The sequence below is a fragment of the Bombyx mori genome, chromosome 7 (assembly GCF_030269925.1).
Source record: "Bombyx mori chromosome 7, ASM3026992v2".
In the NCBI taxonomy this organism is placed as follows: Eukaryota; Metazoa; Arthropoda; class Insecta; order Lepidoptera; family Bombycidae; genus Bombyx; species Bombyx mori.
The window spans coordinates 8,204,253-8,224,540 of NC_085113.1; the positions used below are offsets into that span (position 1 = coordinate 8,204,253).

The 20,288-nt window shown below is 35.5% G+C and overlaps 2 protein-coding genes, 1 long non-coding RNA gene and 1 other non-coding gene across 7 annotated transcripts in view; 2 read left to right on the top strand and 2 right to left on the bottom strand.

Moving 5' to 3' along the window:
• LOC101744813 (putative transcription factor capicua) overlaps positions 1–8,700 on the top strand; it is a 54,685-nt gene extending 45,985 nt beyond the window's left edge. For all 3 annotated transcript variants that reach the window (XM_038011996.2, XM_062669417.1, XM_062669416.1), the window contains exons 25-30: positions 196–391; positions 1,051–1,184; positions 1,593–1,736; positions 2,209–2,369; positions 2,842–2,965; positions 4,464–8,700. In XM_038011996.2, the coding sequence (XP_037867924.1) occupies positions 196–391; positions 1,051–1,184; positions 1,593–1,736; positions 2,209–2,369; positions 2,842–2,965; positions 4,464–4,519 (815 nt within the window). In that variant the 3' untranslated portion in view covers positions 4,520–8,700. The remainder of the gene's footprint in view (positions 1–195; positions 392–1,050; positions 1,185–1,592; positions 1,737–2,208; positions 2,370–2,841; positions 2,966–4,463) is intronic.
• On the bottom strand, positions 3,539–3,612 carry TRNAT-AGU (transfer RNA threonine (anticodon AGU)). The gene has a single exon. It is a non-coding gene; the product is annotated as a tRNA-Thr (tRNA).
• Positions 8,701–8,780: 80 nt separating the features above from the next.
• On the bottom strand, positions 8,781–12,075 carry LOC101736419 (uncharacterized). The gene is made up of 2 exons (XM_004931309.5): positions 10,737–12,075; positions 8,781–9,292 (listed from the first exon to the last, which is right to left on the bottom strand). Exons 1-2 carry the CDS (start codon positions 11,138–11,140, stop codon positions 8,875–8,877), a joined length of 822 nt encoding a protein of 273 aa, XP_004931366.1. The 5' UTR covers positions 11,141–12,075; the 3' UTR covers positions 8,781–8,874.
• An 838-nt stretch (positions 12,076–12,913) lies between these two features.
• On the top strand, positions 12,914–16,024 carry LOC134199161 (uncharacterized). 2 transcript variants are annotated; one of them, XR_009973525.1, is made up of 3 exons: positions 12,914–13,061; positions 13,294–13,942; positions 14,983–16,024. It is a non-coding gene; the product is annotated as an uncharacterized LOC134199161 (long non-coding RNA). The 2 variants fall into 2 exon arrangements; XR_009973526.1 differs by having other exon boundaries at positions 12,935–13,061; positions 13,294–13,429.
• Positions 16,025–20,288: the final 4,264 nt, after the last annotated feature.

Sequence of the window (20,288 nt, forward strand, 5' to 3'; positions counted from 1 at the left end):
CATCTCATTTCATTTCGTCTCAGTTGATTAATGTCTCAAATTAATCAGTATTATTTCATTTCTTTCCATATTATAATTTCTCATAAAAATAAGAATATAAATTAAAATAAGACATGACTTAAACTTAATAACTAAGAAGTTACCAGGTCATAAAATTCCTAAAAAAAAATCAATGTAATATGATGATCTGCGCAGGCACCTCGACGAGCTCATCGAACTCCAACGAGCAGACTGCTCCGCCCCCGGACAGCAGCAACGCGTCGCATCAACTGAATCAGAACATGAACGAGCCCTCGCCCTCGCCGCAGCCGCCCCCCTCCGCCGACAACCTGCCCAGTCCCTCGCACAAGAAGAGCCTCTTCAAGAAAGGCAACGAAGATGGACGTGACAAGTACGCACACTTACGTGTTCAATTGATCTGCGTTCCACTTCGATAAAGCGGCACGATATGAGAACCCTCTCATCGTGGCCTCCGGTAACTACATTCCCGATCCTGCGGACAGAATGGAAAGCAGTCGACGTCGCCCCAAACACGTCATTTCGGATCCTCCCGATCCACTAACGGTGCTTTTAGGTACTTCAAGCACCGGTCACCGTTCTCGTCGAACCCGTCGCTCGCGACGAAGGGCTCGAAGACTAAATTAACCCTCAGACACAGCCCACTGAGTTTCTACTAACTACGACTAACAAACGCTACATGTCGATTTATGTTCGAGAAGTAAAACTAGTCTTTGTACGTATGTCAATAAAGGCAGTATTCGATTGCTAATTTGATAGTAGTGTAGTGTCAACTCCTGCATTGGCGCTGCGCGCGGGGGACCAAGATGCTTTAGGAAATGGAACTCTATACCAAGGCAAAAATGTTCGAAATTTCGCTACGAAGTATGGAGCTATGTAAAGTCACCGTCTAGACCAGGATCTAAATGTCACGTAATACGTAAAATAACTGTAACGACTTTTTGGAATGGTCCAATTCATTTCGCTAGAATTGCATTGATTATTGTAGTTTAAGATATTGTGTTGATAAAAGCGTTTGTTTGATTCGTTCAGAGTGCTGGAAACGGTGAATTTCGAGCAGAAATTCAGCACCCTGCCGCAATTCAAGCCGGAGGCGTGCAGCCCTAGCGCGATGGTCGTGCCGCGGAGTCCGCAGCTCTATCTCAGGAAGAAAAAGCTTGGTATAGGTAAGTGAGGTATAGAGTACTCGCCTGCGATTCTCGAAAGCCAAATATTTCACGGGCTCTCAAACGGTTTCAATAAACCTAAAAAATTAAATACTGTATTGAAAACTTCTAAACATTTTTCTTTAACACATAAGTTTTTTTATTTTTTTATTGCTTAAATGGTTGGACGAACTCGCAGCCCACTTGGTGTTATGTGGTTACTGGAGCCCATAGACATCTACAACGTAAATGCGCCACCCACCTTGAGATATAAGTTCTAAGATCTCAGTATAGTTACAACGGCTGCCCCGCCCTTCAAACCGAAACGCGTTACTGCTTCACGGCAGAAATAGGCGGGGTGGTGGTATCTACCTGTGCGGACTCACAAGAGGTCCTACCACCAGTATCTAAATTTTAGTTAAATTTCAGACGACGAAGGCAATACGATCGTGACGCCTCAAATAGAATCGGAAGTGCTGAACGGGAACGGCATCCCGACCCCGCACACCTCCACCAACAAGCTGGTCGGGAACACGTTTTTCGGACCGGACTTCAATCTAGAGACGTTTCGAGGTATGTTAAAAAAATTAAAACTTTTTACATGTATCTTTCTGATATAGAAGCTTTTATAAACTATATTTTTTTATTAAGTATCCTTAATGACCTGATGTTGATTGTAAAAGGGGATACATATATAATTCAGAAATAATTAGTACCATAATTGGGGACATACACAAGTTATTTTTCCATATTAATCAGTCGATAGTCTCCAGTTTGACTCAAACTCAATCATTCTGATCTTTAACAGTGCGGCTTTAAAAATTGGATTAAAATATGTGTGAAAATATTTCAATGTAAGAGAGCAATATACCTACTACAAGTTTATAAAAATAAATCACCAATAATATATTTTTAGAATGATCTCATATGAGCATAGTCTTGCTTAGGTCTATGTAATCTCACGATCCAATTAGGTTTTGGCTCCACGACTACGGTCTAGCCACGGCTAGGGGTTGCCCGTAGAGTGACGGTTGCGTATGTACAGTGTCGGAGAGCGCGGAGGAGATGTCGCCGCGCACGCCGGTGTCGGGCCCGCGCGGCGAGGCCGGCCACCGCAAGGTGTTGGAGCAGCGCCGCCACCTCGTGCTCAAGCTGTTCAAGGACCACGGCATGTTCCCGACGACACAGGCAACGACCAATTTCCAGGTGAGGCACATTTTTTATTCCTTAGTTGGGTGGACGAGCTCACGGCCCCCTGGTGTTAAGTTTTTCCTCATTAGGAAAGGCAAAGGGATCTAAGCCCATGCAGCCTTGTCTGTTTTATATAATTTCAAATATACAGCAAGTTATATTACAGACACTTATTATATACAAGTCAAGACAAATTACAAATATAAACAATGTTTACAATGAAATATTTTTTGTTGCAAAACAGTTCGCCCATAGATAGCTACAACGTAAATGCTGTCACCCACCTTGAGATGTGAGTTCTACGGTCTCCGTATAGTTACAACGGCTGCCCCACCCTTTAAACCGAAACGCATTGCTTCACGGCAGAAATAGGCAGGGTGTTGGTACCTACCCGTGCGGACTCACAAGAGGTCCTACCAACAGTACTAAAATAGTAATTCCAATCCATAAGTTCAATTCGTACTTATCAGTTTCGATTATCACACAGGCAACTCACATGGACATATTCCCAACAAAAACATCCCTGCAATTGAAGATACGCGAAGTTCGACAAAAGCTGATGGCGCAGTCGAACAACTTGACACCGCATTCGGAGGTCAACACACCGACGAGTAAGTTTCCAGAAAATATTACTATCCTAAAGCATAGCTCTTTACCACTTAAAAATGATCATTGAAAAAAGTTTTATATCTATAACTAGCGACCCACCCTCACTTCGCTTCGGAAACTGTAGTTTATTATTGATTTCTCCACTATTTAATGGATGTTATTATACATATAAACCTTCTTCTTCAATCACTCTATCTATTAAAAAAAACCGCATCAAAATCCGTTGCGTAGTTTTAAAGATTTAAGCATACATAGGGATATAGAGACAGAGAAAGCGACTTTGTTTTATACTATCTAGTGATAAAGGTAGTAATTATTTAGTACATGCACTATTGACTAAGGGAACATTGCTTTGAGACAATTCTTGAAATTAATATTGTGAAAATGAATAAAAATTGCTTAACAATAAAAAAAGTATTTTTTGTAAACTAAGGCATAGCTGTTTTACGCTAAATTAAAATGATATAATAACAACAAAAATAAATAATATGATTCAGGTTTGATTACAATTTTGTTCAAAGATCTCTTCATTTTTAAGTAATATAAAGGAATACAAAAAACTTGTCCTCTGAGACAGGCCCCGGCGAGATTCGAACTCGCGATCTCCTGTTTACTAGACAGGCGCTTTAACCAACTAAGCCACGGCGCCACGTCTGCGTGATTCGAAATTTTATATCTATTTCTTAGGGTTTGCGATAAAATACAGTATCTGACAATATTATGTACCTATGTAATAGAATATAATTTATTATACCTATCGACTTCATTTTCGATTTTATGATTCATATACCTATATAATATTGCAAATAAAACACAAATGCTACAATAAAACTCCAATTGATTTTAAATGTTTGTAATGGTTTACAAACATAGCTATAGATAGGTACTAGATATAGTATACTAGTTATGTTCTGTTATTTTTAATGATTTGTACACTTCATAATTAATTTCAGGTACATCGTCACAATTGTTTTTGTTATAAGATTGATATTAAATTAAAATCCCCTTTAATGGGATAAAAAATTTTCACTTTCAAGTTTTTAAACGCGAATCATTTGTGTACAACGCGTTATAATGGGGTCATAAGGGCGGGTTATACGAGAATACTCCTACACTAGAAGTTACATGGCAAGTAATCCCCACTATAAGACGGATACTATAGTATTTGTTCCGGGTTGTTGGAACAAGTTACTGGGAAGTCGTTGGGAAAGTTGAGCTCTTTGTTACGGAATACACGTCACTGAATCGTCGTGGCCTAAAGGATAAGATGTCCGGTGCATTCGTATCTAGCGATGCACCGGTGTTCGAATCCCACTGGCGGGTAGTGACGTTAAAAGTGAGACCTTAGAACTCATATCTCAAGTTGGGTGGCGGCATTTGCGTTGTAAATTTTTATGGGCTCCGGTAACCACTTAACACCAGGTGTGCTGTGTGCTCGTCCACCCATCTATGCAATCAAAATATTATTTTTTTGCTAAATACGAATTACTTCTGTTACAGATGTGAATTCGCCACTCGTGTCGGCTCCATTGCATTCCACGTCGACGGCCAGTTAGCGACGACGTTACACCATCTCCATTGTAGTGCAGGAGTGAGAGAAATGGTGACCACAATTTTAATAAAAAAAAAAATTATAATAATTTCTTACTAAATTGTTTTCAAAACAATTCGTTGTTAGAGTAGAGATGTTCTGTAACGTGTAAAGAATATGGTTGTGTATGAGGTTTTCGCACTTCGACATGAAACGTTCTAGTGAAATATATAATGCTAATGAATGCGTTCATGGTTCACACGCACATTTAAAATCATAAAATAATAAAAGAAAAAGGTTTTATTAGATTAAAACAACAAAAAAAATCATAAAAAAGTCTGTTTTCTTAGGATATTCTGTATGGTGCGAAAGGGTTTTCATAAATATAAATTCCATTGTTGCGTTGTTGTGAATTAATTATTGTGTATGGCAGTGACAGCGAACTGTGCTTAGTGCGAGTTTTTTAACGTTCTGGATAGCGTAAAAGTTAGCTCATATTTGTATGGAATGGGATCGTTTGCCTACGTTTGCCGCTAGGGGCGCTGTTCCAATTGCATACAAAATTGAGCTAACTTTTACGCTATCGAAAACGTTAAAAAACTCGCACTAAGCACACAGTTGTTTTTGTTGTTATGTGTTTTCCGTGTTTCTGTCTACCTTGTTCTAAATTTGATAAGCAAGCGTGAAAGAGGACAGGTGTTAATATAAACAGGGTGTGAAAGTTTTGTATCCTCTAATTGGCATGATAATTTTGTATCGCACACCAAACAATACTAACTCACAGGTCGATGGAAACTTAAATCATTCGCTTACTGTTACGATAATGAAAAAGAGACATTTTAAAATTCGAATGTAACAAATGATAATATCGATGTTTTTGTAATTATTATTTCGTTTGTAAATAATAAGCGTTTTCGGAATACATATTATTATGTAATTGTAGTGTTAATTATATTGAATTTTTGATTTTAGAACGAAACATTCTATTATGTTTATCGAAAGAGCCCTATATAATAAAGTTTGGTAAATTTTATCAATGGAGAAATTTAGCCGTGCAAACGTCTGGGAACGTTTTGCAATGTAATTTTGTAAGTTTGAATATGGAATGGAGCGTGATTCGTCCGCAATCTATCGAATTGTTTCGCGGAATCCGAAAGATTTGACGAACGAACTTTTTTTTTTTAATAACATGCCGAGTACATCGTCATTTGGGCACGATCTCAGTACATTTTACATGTATAGTATTTTAAGCGTGAACGGTGATGTGTGAGTGTATAAATGAAATCGCACACATACGTAACCTGTGTCTCTTGTCACAGATTTGGTATTTCCGTACGCCAAAGTAAATAAGTATTTCGTTTGAATATTCTCAAAACAGATTTCGTTTGAATATTCTCAAAACAGTTAATCTTTTAATAAATCGTATGTAGAGTAGATATACATTTAAAATTTCTAGTTAAAGCCATATAAATCATTCAATATCAATCAATTTTGTTGGGTAACATGTCATATCTTACATACAAATAAAATACACTGTGTTTTAATCAAAACATATGAATATACAAATTATGGGTTAATTGGATAAGTGCAATTATAACAGTTGACTAAATGTCGAATCTGTTTGCTGTGGTGATTTTTATATGTAGTCAATAATTATTATTAAATCGATCCTGCATTTATATGACTATAGTATAATATAATCTTGTTATGAAGTAATGTTGCATAATGTTTGATACATGGCAACATTTGATTTATGAAAGTCACGGTTTTGAGTTTGCAACAGATCATGTTTTCCTAATAATCATAATCATTAATGGTTTTTGTTTGTTTGCTCATATTAAAATCAACATTTGAATTAACCTGTTAATGACTTGCCTAATTAATTAATACAAAATTAGAGTCGAACCGTTATTTTTAACGAATAGAAATTGATCACACAAAATGGTGCGATGTGACAATATTGCATGTACGTTGTGTACATACATTACGACAAAGTAACGATATATGTATATTATATATAAATAAATATTGGTGCATTCATGTTATGTTATTGTTTAAGAATATTTTGTATCGTTTTCTATATTTATGTTGTGATGTTAGTCTTCCATGTGTTTGAATAGATTTTTTTTTTGTTTTTTGTCATTTATTAGATGCGCATATTTATTTAAATACTTTGAAAACACTTCGGAGTTTAACATGAAACTTTGCGAGGCACGTGTTATCGTGCCGAGGTTAATATTTAAATTTAGCTTAAAATGAATATAAAATGGATATAAACTTTAATTGCAAAAAACAAAGTTTAATAGAAAGCATCATTAAAATGTATGAAAATTGAATTATCCATGAATTGTTTATATACAAACAGCTCAAATCATTAACGACACTAGATAAATGAAATACGTTATAATCTCATTGTAAATATTAGAAAAATAATTCTAATTAGTGCTAAGTATTCCCGGCTCTCAAAGTAATTAGGGATTTTCTTATAATTTAGGTAATGCTAATTCTTGTAGATAAATTGAGAGAAAAAAAGAGAGAAATATGTAGTTTATATACTCATGAAATTTTCGGCCAATAAAATATATGTGTATATATCAAAATTGTATTTTTTAAATGATCTCTTTGGGACGATAATTAATAGTTTGTACATAATTGCTTTAGGAGTCTGGAAATGAAAATGAATTTATTAAATAAATATAAGAGATATTTTCGCACTGTTATAATATTCCTCTGTAATCGCGTACATATTAGTAGTCATACCAAAACTCGGCATTGTTGATATTCTACAGAAGATCTGTGAATTTTTTTTTAATTTAATTTTTCTTTTTACAGTTTTTGGTATAATTCTAATACTACGCGTCAGTCAGTTGAGTCGCTTCTTAGTTGTCCTACGTTTTTTTTTAAATCACATTATATAGTGCTGTTTTGTTACCAGTTAACCAATAGTAGAGATGCGTATTGTGGGATGTCGATTTCACTAGGATCGATCTTTTATTTTCTAATTATATTCATAATGATGCTTAATATTCCAATGCCTGTTTCCCTTAAGCTTTTGAGATACCGCTTTCATTTATACAGTATAAATGTTTATATATATATATATATATATTTTTTAATAAATCGGTGATTTTATTTAATGCAATATATTTAGTCACGATTTTACGATTTTTATTTATATGCAATCTCTTCGTTTGTTTTCTTATAAGTACACAGTAAATTGCTGTACTCAAATTATGTAGCAACATACTCTTCGAATTTGAATTGTTCAATTAGAGCTCGAGGACTACACGACTCTGTACTTTAGGACTACACAAACTTTAATTTGTACACGACTTTTATAAGAAAACGACCAATATTATTTTTATTTTTACTTCCATATAACATACAATCTGTTGCTTCCCATACATAACATAATAATAATATTAATTGGAGAAATAGTTTCGTGATTTATTTTTACGGTTGTTTGTATTGAATGTTTCGATTTGTCAAAAGCTGTCCATCCATCTTTTTAGTTTTCCCTTGTTGATATTTTGTAATAGTGAAACTGGTTGAGTTTGTGAGCGAAGTGTCTATTGTTGTTTTAATAACAAATATGAAACGAATGTGTATGCAAGCTGCGTATTGCTAGTGCCTTATTGACTTTCGAATCTTAGTGTGTGACTATGGAGCAATAATATTGTATCATTTTATTTCGATAAGTGCTATTTCTGTATCTCCTAGGCTTTGTCAGTCAATAACGAGTGGATAATAAGCAGTTTTTTTTTTATTAGACTGAATTAATTTTGAAGCATGTAACAATTTAAAGTATATTTTAAGAAATGTTAGTAGTTATTTGAAAAGGGATATTTTAAATGAAGCATTTCATATTCGTTATTTATTTCTACACAAGGCATTAGTCTTAGTTGTTTAGTCGGAATGGCGTAAATGTAAATATCTTGTTTAGATGTTTTATTTAGGTTTAATAATTATCGATTTAATGTATATTAGATTGGAAAATAGTGAAAATTTATGATGTGAATGTTTTTGAACGAAAATTATGAAGGACCAACAAATGGCACTGTTATTCTCACTGTCACTTGTATTACATCGAAGCGGAACACGAACGTACGCACGTTTTCAATTTATCAGCATTGTGGACAGTTTGTTCGAGCATATTGGATCATTGTACGAACTTATGTTAAAACATAAAAAAATCCTTAAAAACAATGGTGTTTTTTATTAATATCTTCTGTCCTCTCAAGCACATTGTAATGTATTATCCAAGGAATATTTATATATTAAAGATATTTAGTTATTTTTTGCAAACAATACCAGTTTATTTACAAACAATGTACCATTCTTTATTTACAACATATTTTAACTAAAATACACACTAAAAAGTCAGTCAGCTTTTATGAACAAATTTGGATTGTTTTCTTCTAACACTGACAGTCCTGCTTGAAGAGCCATGTCATCACCAGGATCAGAGACAAGTAAGTATTTCAAAACCTCCATTCTCGCTAATGCATTAATACATCCAATGCAAATTTTACAACCTCTAATGTCAAGATATTCTAAGGATTGGCCTGACAATCCCGCTACTCTATCTAAGCACCAAACATCAACGTGTTTGTTATTTCTTAAAGATAACCATTTCAATAAATTGAGACCTTTTAGATTTTCTAGGCCTTCATAGCGAATGCCACCGTGATGGAAATTTGAGCAGTCAATAGCTTCAACATAATAACCCTCAGTATAATGATCTGGTAGTTTCAGAGATAGTATATCACCTTTCAACCAGTCGCTTGAATCTTTTAATCTGGAATTAAAAAGTTATTATTACATTTAGTTTGTTAACAATCAAAGTAACAAATAATAATAACAAGTAACAAATAGCCAGCATAAACTAATAATAAATCACACATTGTATAAAAAATGTGTGAAATAAAAGTAATGACAACAAGCATATTCCTCAGCCTTAGGAGTGGGTAATATCGGTTTTGCCGCGTATCGAATCGTATCTATATATCGAGGATCAATATCGGATATTGAATCTATATATTTTCTGAATCTATATATTGATGGATGCTAGTAGATTTTCTCGATTCATGATATTTGAGATTTGAAACGATACGCTGATATAATATCATAGTAGATATAGATTTAAGTCAACGTTATACGGTTGGTTTTCTGATATCAATTTATAATATGATCTTAAAGTAATAAAAAGAACATGAAAATAAAAATATCAAAAAAACTTTCCTTCATGCTTTTACCAGGCTTAGGACTGGCTACATTATTTTCAGTTTTTAGTATTTTGTGTCTTAATTTAAAATTACAAAATATACCAAAAGAGTGTAGATTTCAAAAGTTTAATACAAACACAAGAAATAAACTCAATTATTTGCATTCAACTAAAAATAGAAAAATGTGTACAAAAAACTTTTAAGTATTTATAAACACTTGTCCAAAAATTCTAGTTCAAGGTCAAAGTGCGTGAAATTAAATTCAACGATGCAAATAGCCTATACTGCATTCAAGTTAGGGTCGAAAGTTGAAACTTCTTTCCTTAATTGTATCCTGCTGATACGCTAAGAATAATCTACAGACATATGGACTTAAATATAAGGTTTACAATTGTATGGATAATGCCTGTTTCTGTTTCATTCATCACATGATATCCCTATCGTGCGCTCACTCACTCTGGCCGATTCGATACGAACCAAACGAATATTGCTGATATTCACGAATCGGTACGATATGCCGATGCGCATCACATCGAGCAATATCGTGTATCGGCTGATATCGAAATATAGATTTTGATTCACGAATCGGTACGATATGGCGATGCGCATCACATCGAGCAATATCGTGTATCGGCTGATATCGATATATAGATTTCGTGCGGGGCAATATTGGATTCAACGATATTGGTGCGATATATAGATATTGAATCTATATACGATTTATATCACCCACTCCTACTCAGCCTCCTCAGTTTCATGTAAAGGTTAACAACAGAAAAACTAGAATGTTCATTTTATAATGGAATTGAGCCACTGAGAAAATGATTTATTTTAAACATTTTTTAAAATGCTCATTCCTAGTAGGGAAGTTTCCCAGCAAGTATAGTATCTAGATTTCTTAAACATAATAATGTGACTACTGTACCAATTTTCATACCTCATCTTTATTACTTGAATTGTAAAATTAGCACTTTAGTTTTTAGAATAAAAATAATTTTAAGTTACTGAATTATATACCTGACAGCAGCATGTCTGTATGTGAAGAAATGTAATGCAGCCAAATTGAAACCCAAAGCAGCAACTCTTTCATGGAGATACTTCTGATTTTCCACTTCTTGAATGTTTTTCATGTGAGCCCACCATTCTCTGACTATTTTAAAATTTAAATTTGGTATTTGTGACATAGCGTATAAAACGTCTGGACTAGGATTTTTTTCTACAAAAACTGATAATTTGCTTCTCCATTCTCCTTGCCTCTCAATCCATGGTTTCCTCCAATCAGGATAGACTTGGCCGTGAATTATTCGGGGTTGTGGACCCTCTTCATTTTTTTGATAAATTGATTTATTGTCGCAGTACGATCTAATGATATGGATAGTAGACCGATACGAGCGTACTACTGACTTTATGATTAAAACCATGTTGGAGTTAAAAAGGTGTACGATATCTTACACAATCATATTTTTTCTAATAAACTTTTTTTAAATAACAATCATTTAATATAACATTGCATACTCAATGCTTATTGGAGACCTAGAAATGTACGTCATAGGAAATACACTTAAAATATCTTTAATATGTCTTATGAAAGGCCTTTCTATAACTTTACTCTGTTTTCAGGTTATCTTTTTTTTACGGATTTAAACCATTTTACGTTTGACATATTTGAAAGGTGACAGTACTGACATTCGAAAATTTGATTTCAACATAGCCCAAAGGTTAAAGCCATGAAGACTCGTTAGGTTCCTTTTTGTTTCTTGGTTATATCGGCTATGCTTTGAGGTTTTTCCTCCGTGTAGCACCTCTACGTAGCCGTATAATACATTTGTTTATAACCCAGGGATTTTTTTAGGAAGCTCAGTGTCACGCAGCGAGCTATGGAGAGGGCTATGGTTGGTATTTCTCTACGAGACCGAATCAGAAATGAGTAGATCTGTAGAAGAACCAAAGTTGCTGTGCACGCTGAAGTGGCAGTGGGCAGGCCACATAGTGTGAGGATCGGACCGCCGCTGGGGGGATCCTCGAGTGGAGACCACATAAATGGCAAGTGCAGTGTGGGACGACCACCTACGAGATGGACCGACGACCTGTAAGAATCACTGGGTTACGTTGGATGCTGGTGGCAACGGACCGGCCGCACTGGAGATCACTTGGTGAGGCCTATGTTCAGCAGTGAACAATGGACAGGCTGAGATAATTAATTGTAACCCAAGTTTAAAAAAAAAAACTTTACTTTAAGCTTTATCTCCAAAATTCCATTTAATCTGTGCCATGCAAGTAACAGAATTACCGAAAACTCTTTTTTTTCTCGTTGAATGTTTTTTAACCACTTGTCTTAAATTTTACTGATAATGACGAATCAGTCAAAGCAACTTTTATAAATTGGATTAATTTTGAATTTTCATTAAAATAATTCATAGCAAAGGGCTCATTTAACCAGGTGTTTAAATTGTTTTAGACATTTTTTTCTTACCTATGTTGATAGCTTGAGAGGCTATTTCAGCTTCACCTTGACGTGTAGGTGAGCTCACGGGCTCAACTTGAGAGAATTTGCTAACACCAGCCTTAGCAAGAGCAGTGCTTCGCAAAAAGTACGTCTGTATCGAAGCCGAGCCACTGAGAAGATCCGACCAGAAATTCGGTGGACTATGAGCCTCTGTAGGTAAAAAGAGCGCACCTACGTGAGCCCTAAGTGAGCGTTTTCATTAAATTTCATTTGAAGCAGAACCATATGGTTTCTATAATATAATCTTAATAATAATTAAAGAACTAAACTAATACTAATTCTATATAAATTAATACTAAATTTCTAAATAAATGTTAATTGTTATGTACATAATTATGTACCGCAGTTGTATGTCAGGTGTGGTTATTTTCTACCTACCTATTGCTAGTAGCCCCGAAGGAATAGGATAGCTTCGTTGAACACGATCTAGATGTCAAGCAAGCCAAGCCAAGTAACGTAAGTATTTATTTACTCTTTGGTACATCCTTAGAAAACATACCCGAAGAAATCATAGATTAAAATCGGTTGAATTCTCCTCAAACTACAGTAATGTTTGTCTGTACTGAAATATACATAAAGAAAATCAATGCACTTGCTTAAATAAAGTTTTAATCTAATCGAAACATGGGGGCGTCGGATTTGATTATACACAATTTCCAAGTTTACGTGACAAGTCTCGTAATGAGATCGAACAATGTGCCATAAATTTCGGACCAAATGTTAAAATGTTATAAAAAAAAAAAACCTAATCACAATTCTTGTCTATAGGAAATGTCTTTTATTTTAACACTAGCATCTAGCATTATCCTGTAATTAGATTGATACTTTTTAATAATGTAAGCTTTGCGTATTGGTTTTCGTTTCAATTATTATCAATGTCATCAAACAAAAATATAATTCAAGCAAACGGAGACGAAACTCAATTTAATTTAGTCGCAGCATACAAAATTAAACTATAAAATCTCAAACGCACTAATTTAATCCTGGCATAAAATAAAATTTTCACTCCGACCCTCAGTCGAGGTTAACTTTCTCTTAATTAAACACGAAAATTATTAATTTTGTCAGGTGGGTTAATGAACAAAAGTCGTAGCCGGCGCGATTGCGTGCTGCGAGTGTGGCTCCATTCTACCAATATCGTAGTTAATTCGATTGTGCCTGCGGTAATGCGACGCGGTACCCGCCCCGAGTAACAAGATCACCGGTAATGCAATTCCCTCTTCTCTCTTGTTTGGTGCAAGATTAGTCTCCGACCTGATGTGATTCTGTTTTAAAACTAATTTCAGAAATTGAACAAGTTTAATAGTCTTAATTTCCTTTTGTAGGAGCAATTAAAATTTCCAAGAAAACTCAGCCATTTTTTTTTAAATCTATTCGAAGGCATATCGATGAACATACATTTGTAAAAGTGGCCCATTTAATTCAATAAGTACACTTTTTTTGTCTTCATACCTAAGCTGATAACCTTGAGAGGCTATTTCAGCGTAACCTTAACTAGTAGGTGAGCTCACGGGGCTCAAACCGGAGTGATGCTAACACTGACCCTAGCAAAAGCAGTGCTTCGCAGAATCTACCACCGGATCGGAAACGCGACCCTCTGAGAAGATCCTCCGGCTATAAACTCAGTGGGCTGTGTCTGTGGGTTATTTCATCACGAGATGTAATTTTCACATGCAGCTTAAAAGTTTTTAATTGAACGCTCAACATTCGTGTCACGGTATGTTTTTGTATCGCTCGATTCAGATAGTTCGTTTAATCGTTATTTAGGCAGGCAGTTGTGCCGTTTTCAATGAATTTGCATGAACGTTGATAAATTATTCCGATGACGTAGCAAAATAGACTGATTCAGTCGTACAGTTAAACGCTTTTTTTCCCCGACAATTGTTAAATGGTACGTTTGTTTGCGAATTGTGCCGTGAATTCAGAATCGCCTAAATTATGTAATGTAGATGGTTTTTTTTCTATAACATGCAGTCTTAGGTTTAAGCCTTTTCTGGTGTCCGAAGGAACTTGGTTTCAGAATCATTAAGTTAACCTGTAAACTAAGCGGTAAAGAAGTATCCTTAAAATTTAAAGACCCCCAGTTTGCAGTTTTTAAGTCACGCAGAATAAAATTTTAGACTATTCCTTAAATTAAAGTTATTGAACGGCGTACAGAAAATACGGAAAACATAAATGATAATTGAAAATTTGGAAATGACACTCTAAATATATAACATACGGTACGGATTATAAACAAAATCTATTTGGAGAGTTTGTTTCTGTTAGCTGCGGCTCTGGTATTCGTGGTGTTCACTCCACTTACCGCGCGGGCGGGCTGTATAGTCTTCAGCCTTTTAAACTGACAAAATAACAATGCATTTAAAATTTTTCAGTTTAATGGCTCATTGTACGGTCGAGGTATCCCAAGTCACGCAACGACGTAGCAAAATATCGTTCAGTTTTTGACAATCGATCGTCTGTAGAGTAACACATATTATTGTTTATTTCAATACAAACGACATGTCATTGTGCTTATTGTAATAAAAAACAAATCTATTATTAGTAACATTTCCATCGGTTTTCGTGAATCGTAGATATAATTAAAACTATTGCGTACAAAATTGAAATGTCGACGAAATAATAACAGCGTCGTCAGTGATTTCAAAAATTATTCGAGTCGTCGGAAATGATATAATAACAATAATAAAGGTGAGATTAAATCGTAAAAGTATTTCTGTAATAGTTTTTTTTGCTTGATCTTTTTTTTTTTGGCAGGAGGAAATCGCCGCACTTCCGCCCTCCCCTGGGGATGGAGGGCGGGGCATGTCGGAGTCGAACTGGCCAAAACCTCCTGTCGCTCAACAGCCCACGTCCGAACCTCACATGAGACAGAACTCATGAAAAGGCAAAGGGGGGAAAGTGAAGCGCTTAGTGCGGAGCACATCTCTCCCATCACCCTCCCCCTCTTTTGCTTGATCTGGCGTAGAAATAGATCATTCAATAATCAAAAGCCGCCGACGAGTGTAAAAAAACTTAATATATATTTGCACGCAAAGCTTTGCTGGAAATCATGTAACATCAATACAATTTTCTATAGAAAACCATCGAATATATAATGATATATATTGACAACTTTCATACCATTTACCAGCTGACTTATGTACGATATTATGACGTTATTGTGTCTCCGGGAACATGTTCCCTCAAGTATCCATCGTTTGGAAGCTCGCCAGACAGTCGTGACGCAGCCTTGCGGTCCATTAATCATAATTCAATGATGTCCAGCTCAGGATTGGCCCATTTTTAGAATTCCGCACGTCGAATGAAATTGATGTCATTATTCGTAGACTATATGTGATTCTTTAAATTAGCCCTGATAGTTTTCTAGATCCGCAAAAGATGAGACGAGCAAGAAAAACCTTTTTGAAGTGAAACTTCCTTATCGGCGTTGGAAAAAAATTTACCGTCACATTTTTCGGTTACGCGTCACTTTTTTCCGTTACGCGCCATCTGTTTTGTATTCATGTCTATGATAATAAAATCCTTTTGTTTAAACTTTATCTAATTTAACTTTTTTGTATTCATGTCTATGATAATAAAATCCTTTTGTTTAAACTTTATCTAATTTAACTTTATTTAACCAATTTCTAGAAAGTTGCATGTAGATCATTTTTCGAAAAATAAGGCCATAAACAAGTTTCACTTCTTACGTGTGTACACTAGTACACGCACACATTTTTTTTGTTTGTGATTATTATTTGGTAAATTTAATTGCTGAAATAAGCTGAAATAATTACAATTCAATTACAAAGATAAATGATGCGTTTTATTTGGTATTAGCATCAACAGTTATTTTTTATATACAGATATTTTTAATTGAACTTCAATTAAGTTTACCCAATTGCTATTGGAGCTGATATCAAATTTTTCCCAAATTTCCTATAAAATTACAAAAATGTCGCTTAAACCAAATAGCCTTTCATCCCTCGATATAGGTGTTGTCGTCATAACATGAACGGAAATATTAGAACTCTCAGATATTTGAACAATAATACGCGTGTCCGTCACATGTCATACTTTTCAGATTGTTAGTACACAACTTTTATCATTGAGGCAGCTAAAGTTCGCTGACAATATTGACAATTCGCCTTGAGACATTCGGAGTTTCATAGCCGGAGTCTCAATTTCACTATGCAAAGTCTGCCAATAAGATTATTATACACAGCAATGTACACTGAATATCGCCCGCTTTGTTTTAAAACTTCAATCTAATTTTATCGTATTCTATAATATCATAAGGTACCTATTGCTAGTGGTTATTTTAAAATCCCATACTTTACATGGGTGATAAGTTCGAATTTTCCAATAGCTTCATTGTAATCAACTTTTTTCCCTACTTATTCCCTGGTAGCCTAAGAAATCATTTCAGCTACGTACTGGTTGGGAGATCAGCTCACGGGGCTCAACCTGAGAGAGTTTGTTTGATCAAGCAACAGAATGAAATTGCGCCCCACTGGAAACAACCGGCGAGAAAGTCAATGTGTTCTTTTTTTAATAATTTATAAATTAGTAAGATATTCTAAATATATTTGATTCATATAACAAAATTAACAAATGTGGTTCACGGAACCTTATACGTACACAACATTTATCTCTGATACACGCGATTTATTTCATTACACTGACTTGCTGAACGAGTTCGATGTTTTGCTGTGTAATTGTTTTAATAAATCAGATATTATAGTACGATTCCAGAAAACGAAACAATATAAACGCAAAAGATAATTCTGCTAAGTTTGATCATATTATGAAAGCGATGTTTATATGATCACACGATTTATGAGCTCTGTATCGTAATCTTCTTATCGTGGCCACCGCTAACTACATACTGTAATACCGGTGAGATTATCTATCGTCGAATACCAGAAAATAATATCAAAATAACTAGTAAAATCGAGAACGCTTGAGAAGTACAACGCCATCTATTATCAAATAGCAGAAACCCATACCGAAACTATTTGACCTGTCAGGAATACTCTCGACAACTCTTGGGATGTCGTATCGCTATAAAAGCGTTACAGAGATGACACGAAGGCGGTTAGTAATCGGAATCTACTCAAAGCGAAACAGCGAACGACTCAACTGAAGCGAAGCGGAAGAAAGAAATTACGAATTGTAAAGTGTTCTATAAGCGTTCTAAGAGTTAAATAAAGTTTTAATTTGTACTTCGGTTGAGATATTAGTTATCGCGAATCCTAGCGCGTAATAATACATATCCGACCCAGGCGACGGGGCAAAGCGTTGCCGCCAATGCCCAAAACATGTCTTGTCGTATTCCCTGGATTCACTCTCGGTTCTTTTAGGCTCTTCAAGCACCGATCACCGTCCTCGTCGAACTCTACGTCGTAATCGACGAGTTCGACGAGCGAACTAGCCAATAGATACAACCCACTGAGTTTCCCGCCGTATCTTCTCATTGAGTCGTGATTCCGATCCGGTAGTAGATGCAGCGAAGCACTGCTCTTGCTAGGGCTAGTGTTAGGAATTCTCTCAGGTTGAGCCCGTGAGCTCACCTACTGGTCCGCTTGAAGTTGGAATAGCCCCTTAAGCTACTAACGATTAGGTAGGAAAAAAGATATTCTCTTTTTGAAATCAGTGACGAAGTATAGTGATGTTGAATTGTTTAATGGTTTATAGCAATATAGGGGAAGCAGCTACCGACTCACCTGACTGAGTGAATGTCGCCAATCAGCTTGGCAGAAACAAGTCGAATCCCTGCCTATCAGGGTTCACGAGACCACCATACCCCCCCAGTAAAGTTGTTTAATGGTATTTTTAGTTTTTTGAATTCTATTACGCTCAATGGGTTTTCGGGTTTCTTATTTGTGGTACCTATAGCGTATTTTGAGCCGCGAAGATGTCATTGATTTTCGAAGTACGAAATAAAATACACCTTAATTTTTACTTACAAATAAACTCGTGTTCATAGTGATATTGCACAACAATGTTGCTACCAAGCACGCTTTATATCAAACTAAGATCGTCACAGATTTTCATCTAGAGAATATAGTAGAAGCTTTGACATAATATCCGGTGACTTTGTAATCCCACAAGCTGTCACAACTTTAAAATGAGCTATTCCAAAACAATTCTGTCAAGAGATTTCCCAGCGGTAAGTGTCCGTATCCAATATTATCCGTGTACTAGGTATTGATTTTAAAAGTTTGTCGCCAACAAAGTCGCTAGCGAAGCAGATTGAATTTAAAACTCAATGTTTTGGTAAGAATTTCTTGTTTTTGGATGATTTTTCTTGAAATTCACGCTCATTTTAAAAAATACTTCAAAAAAAAACAAAGAGGTTCTCCATTTTTTTCTTTTTTCGGTAACACTCATAACTTCTTTCTAGGTGAACCGGTTTCGATGGTATTTTTTTTTTATTTGATATTCTGCGCTTCTCATGTAGGCCCATTTAGATGTTATCAAAATTTGACCGGTAATTTTTATGTTGTCCTTAATGTTGCAAATTTAATTAATTTCGACTACATTGATGATATTGTCGTTTTACTTTTGTTGAATCGTTTTAATTTTTCGTAGAAATTTTCTATAATCGTATAAGACCGCGCGACTAGTGCCATTGTTGATTCAAAAACGAAGACGTCAGAAAAAATCTAATATTTTAGTAACGATAATAATATATTATGATAATAAAACTGGAATTTAGACTTCATATCTCAAGGTACGTAGTATCATTCGCGTTGTGGTATATCCGTAGGTTTTGATAGGCACTCAACCTCAAATATGTAATATCACATTTTGTGTGCAGCAGTATTTTTGGACAAAGTTCGCAGTCACATAAGCTCTCTGCAGGTCAACCATTCCCACTAATGCAAAACAGTCCTCGAAGCACCATGATAAGTGAGGAATGCAGGTCTTCACGACGACCTCCATTTATAATTGATACGTAGGTACCTATCAGAAAACAGCGTCAGAACGCTTCAACGAAAAAGCGGTGCGACACGATAACGATCCGCTCCTTGATGCTTTTAGGCTTTCTAACCATCGGTTACCATTCTCGTTGGACTCGTCGAATCGATATGCAACCTAGTCCATAGACGCAGCCCACTGGGTTTGTCGCCGAATTTTCTCAGCGGGTCGCGATTCCGATCCAGTGGTAGATTCAGCGAAGAACTACTCTTGCTAAGTCTAGTGCTAGCAAGTCTTGTTAGTCATACGATAGCTCACTTACTAATCCACGTGTAGTTGGAATAGCCCCTTAGGCTACCAACTATTAGGTAGGAGGAAAAAGTCCGTGTGTGAACATACGTTGCACGCTCGAACGAGATGTGCCCCTATGTAAGGAAAGTGAATTCGTGCAATATTTCTAAGAGCCGAACTTCGGGGACTGAATCAAAGTTTGTAAAAGTTATTCCGACGGAACGTTTTCTATTTTAATTTTACTTTTCTGTTATGGTTCGACATTTCCATATTTGTATTTAGGTGAGTTTAGTTAGTAGATACTGTTACGTTTTTTTTTTATGTGAAACATCTATAGCCGCACGTAAAACCGATTTCTTTCGTGGCGACGCATGCCGTGGCGACGCGTCGCCACGCTATATGATGGTATATATATGCAGTAGTGTGTACGGTGTGGCGACGCGTCGCCATGCGCAATCGACTGTGCGATTCTCTCTGTGTTTTACTTGAAAACAAATTATTTTTTCGTAATATTTTATTTTATCATTATGACATATTTAGTTCCTATCACAATCTGTTCTTTTCTGCATATTACTTTTACAAAATAATGTCGATGTTTCACATCTGCCAAGCGTCCAGTGACGGCTCACATATATTTTTTTCACTAAGATCTGATACAGCATTAGTGATGCATGATAAAAATTGACTAATGGTAACAGCTATTTTCCTTATCGGTTCAATGAATATATATATAAAAGAACAACGCCACTTTGCCAACGAACCCTTTTAAATTACAACTTTATCATTCAGAAACAACGCTGGTCCATAGTTACGCCATGAAAATTCATGTAACTGAAAAAACTCTTCAATAAACTATTATCGTTAAA